General features: G+C 34.4%; 1 protein-coding gene across 3 annotated transcripts in view; it reads left to right on the top strand.

Moving 5' to 3' along the window:
- Window positions 1–615: 615 nt before the first annotated feature.
- Window positions 616–3,296, top strand: part of LOC106876870 (putative neutral sphingomyelinase) — an 18,927-nt gene continuing 16,246 nt past the window's right edge. The window contains exon 1 of one of the 3 annotated variants that reach the window (XM_014925609.2): window positions 616–1,267. In XM_014925609.2, the coding sequence (XP_014781095.1) occupies window positions 1,233–1,267 (35 nt within the window). In that variant the 5' untranslated portion in view covers window positions 616–1,232. The other 2 variants (XM_014925610.2, XR_008265606.1) reach the window with 2 other exon arrangements.

The following is a 3,296-nucleotide window of genomic DNA, read 5'->3' as shown; positions in this document are numbered from 1 at the left end:
TGTATGCTTAAAGTGGTGGTATTAGTAGTAAAATTTAAAATCTTGAGAAGAAGAGGAATGGTAGTAATGGCTAAAAGAGCAGCCTGCAGTATACACCTTGCTTGAATATTTACTACTTCTGAGGTTCTGCTCACTATGAAACATGTAGCCCGGATTTTATTTACTTCATTCCTTAACTTAGGATATATTAACCTCTTAAAGGGATGATTATATCCAAGAAAACATTGGTTCTATACCTTACATATTTAGGAAATAAAATTTCCTTAAATCAATAGGTATATATGTAGTATATAATCCGTATTAAATTTAGAGAAAATGGAAAGTTAGTGGTTAATAATTATTTATTAATAAATTGATAGTCATTTCTTCCTACAGCTGTTTCCATTTATACTCATGGAATAAATTATAAATTTATGAGTATAAATGGAAACAGCTGTAGGAAGAAATGATTATCAATTTATTAATAAATAATTATTAATCACTAACTCACCATTTTCTTCTCTTAAGTTAATATGGATTATATGTATGTATGTATGTGCATGTGTTTGCCTCCCCGTCCGCCATCGCCGCTGGTTTGTATACGTCCCCGTAAGTTAGCGGTTCGGCAAAAATACTTCCCTAAACTGATTACCAGTACTGGAGTCCGTGTGGTTGACTAAAACTGTTCAAAGCGGTGCCCCAGTATGACCGAAACAAGTAAAAGATAGAAGTTACATTTCTTTTCGTTCTCTGTAAATTACCCCCCACCACAGGCTCCCTTACAATTACATAAATTGCTATCTATTAATTGTGTTTAAATTACATATAACCATGAACAATATGCTTATAGATATCTTTCTTTTCTTTAATGCTTCGGGCAATTATTAATAGTTTTATATACGTTGATAAACATGCTAATTTTGAACTTTGAATTAAAAGAAAAATAACTATTGCCATTAGTTATGACTATAAATGTAAAGTGGGTTGGTTGGTCGTTTATTAAACTTGTTGAACTAAATTAGAAGAAGTAAACAGAAACTACTGATCCATCATACAATCGTAGCCATCTTCGAGTTCTGTGAGGCCATAGTGGTAGAGACTAATCAGAGAAGGTGTAGCCTTGTTAAGAAGAATAAAAAAATAGAAAGAAAAGAAAAGCCAGGCTATTTCGCATACACAGCAGCAAATAGCCATCACTCTGTTGCTTCTTTCACTATTTAACTTCAATAATAAGTCACGAATAATCTCGCCTGATGTTTTCACTCAGAATTCTCACTTTAAATTGCTGGTAAATATTCGTTCATTTATTTATACTTATTAAAAAAATGTATTTTGATAACCTATTATTTATAATTAAATATTTTATCAGTTAATAATTGAATCAGTTAAATAATTTGAAAAAGAGACTATTTTTTTCGTCTACGTGTGTATATGTGTGTGTGTGTGCTTTTGATTTTGATTCATCATGGCAATGAAACAGACCATATTAACAGTTTGTTTACTTCCAAGTAACTAAACTAGCTGGATTTATGATCAAATACGTTCCAACCGTGATGATCCTATCTTTCCGTTCACCAGGAACTATATTATTATTTTTGATATATACACCGTGTTCTGTGTTTAAGACAGCTGATTGTGTCTTAAGGAAGATTTGACTGCTATTTTCAGCAATCGGACGTTGTCCTGGTTAGTTACTGATCTAAGAGTAGAACATATGATCTCTGATCAAAGCCGTTCCAGCCGTGGTCATCTATTTAAAAAAATCTTTTTGTTATTGTTTAAACTTGTTTAGACTTCATAATGCAGTGTGCACTTCCTTTTAAATATAATAGGGTATGATTTAAGGAAGATTTGGCTGCTATTTTTCTGACGCTGTACAACTACGCAGAGGCTTGAATCCGTGTTAGCTTAACTATGTTGACGTAAATGTATTTATTATTGCTGCCAGCAACCCCAGTTAGACATTTCTAGTCATACATCAACATTTCATTGATACGAAAAGAAGAGAAAACAACAGCTGATCCAATTTTCATTTCAACTATTGTGTTTGTTTTGTTTAGCAGTACATTAGCATTTATCCGGCTGGCATATGATTAAAAGCATTTCTAACCGTGACCATCCCATGAATTTTTTTTTTTTTTTTGTATATCCATGATTATATCCAAAATGCCTTTTTGAAAAATGGTGGTTGGGAGCGATTCGAAGAGATTTCACTGTTATTTCTAGCGTCTCGATCGATGACGTAGAGGCGCTCTTCGTTGGTTCGGAATCTTTAAATAGCGGGTTGTTGTTGTTTTCAGCCCCAGATCAACCTTGATCGATTTGACTTGTGATCAGAGGCGTTCCAGCCGTGGTCATCTCATCTCTGCACATATCCATGATTATTATGTGTGATATATTCTTCGTTTTTTTTCTATTTCTCTAAAATCAATAACATTGTGGATTTGAAAAGTCTTGGTTGCATTTTCTAGCGTATCGACGACTACGTAGTCTCCTTCGTTGATTCGTTTCAACTGCTTTTGTTGTTGTTGTTTTAACCCCAGGTCAACCTTGATCTAGTCGACATATGACCAAAGGTATTCTAGCCCTGACCATCCTGGCCCTTTACCTACGCGCAGAGTATTCAACGTGTTCTTTTTAAAGACGATAGGTCCGTGGTTTCGAACCCCAGGATTTTGAATGGTCTGGTTACTCAATTTTCGAACTCCGCCCACAGGCCCCTAGTCAGTATTTACTTTTGTATAGGCGTACCTTCAAGTTGGGAACCACAGTGCTTTTTCCAACGTGAACCGAAAAAAAAAACAAAAAAACAGTTAGACAGGCGTGAGCGTGGCTGTGTGACAAGAAGTTTGCTTCTCAACTATATGGTTTCCGGCTCAGTTCCACTGCGTGATACCTTGGGCTAGTGTCTTCTGCTGTAACCTCGGGCCAACCTAAGTCTTGTCAGTGGATTTGGTGGACTGGAACTGTAAGAATCTCATCAAATATACATATATATATATATATAATCAATAATATCGAAGGGTAATAGAAATATTAGATTTAGTCCATAAACTACATATTTTTCTTCATATAAATACAGTGTACATTTAAACACATAAGAGGTATCCATCATAGGATTTCCTTACGCTAGAAAGAACAGCTAAGTTCCAAACCACTATTAGGGATAAAATTTCGAAAGGAATGAAAAATAAAAACATTCACCATTCAAAATTTTATCCCTAATAGTGGTTTGGAACTTAGCTGTTCTTTCTAGCCTGAGGGAATCCTATGATAGATACCTCTTATGTGTTTAAATGTACACTGTATATATATAT

The sequence above is a fragment of the Octopus bimaculoides genome, chromosome 15 (assembly GCF_001194135.2).
Source record: "Octopus bimaculoides isolate UCB-OBI-ISO-001 chromosome 15, ASM119413v2, whole genome shotgun sequence".
NCBI lineage: Eukaryota > Metazoa > Mollusca > Cephalopoda > Octopoda > Octopodidae > Octopus > Octopus bimaculoides.
Note: the sequence above shows the minus strand (reverse complement) of the source record. Positions and strands in the feature narration are given on the sequence as shown.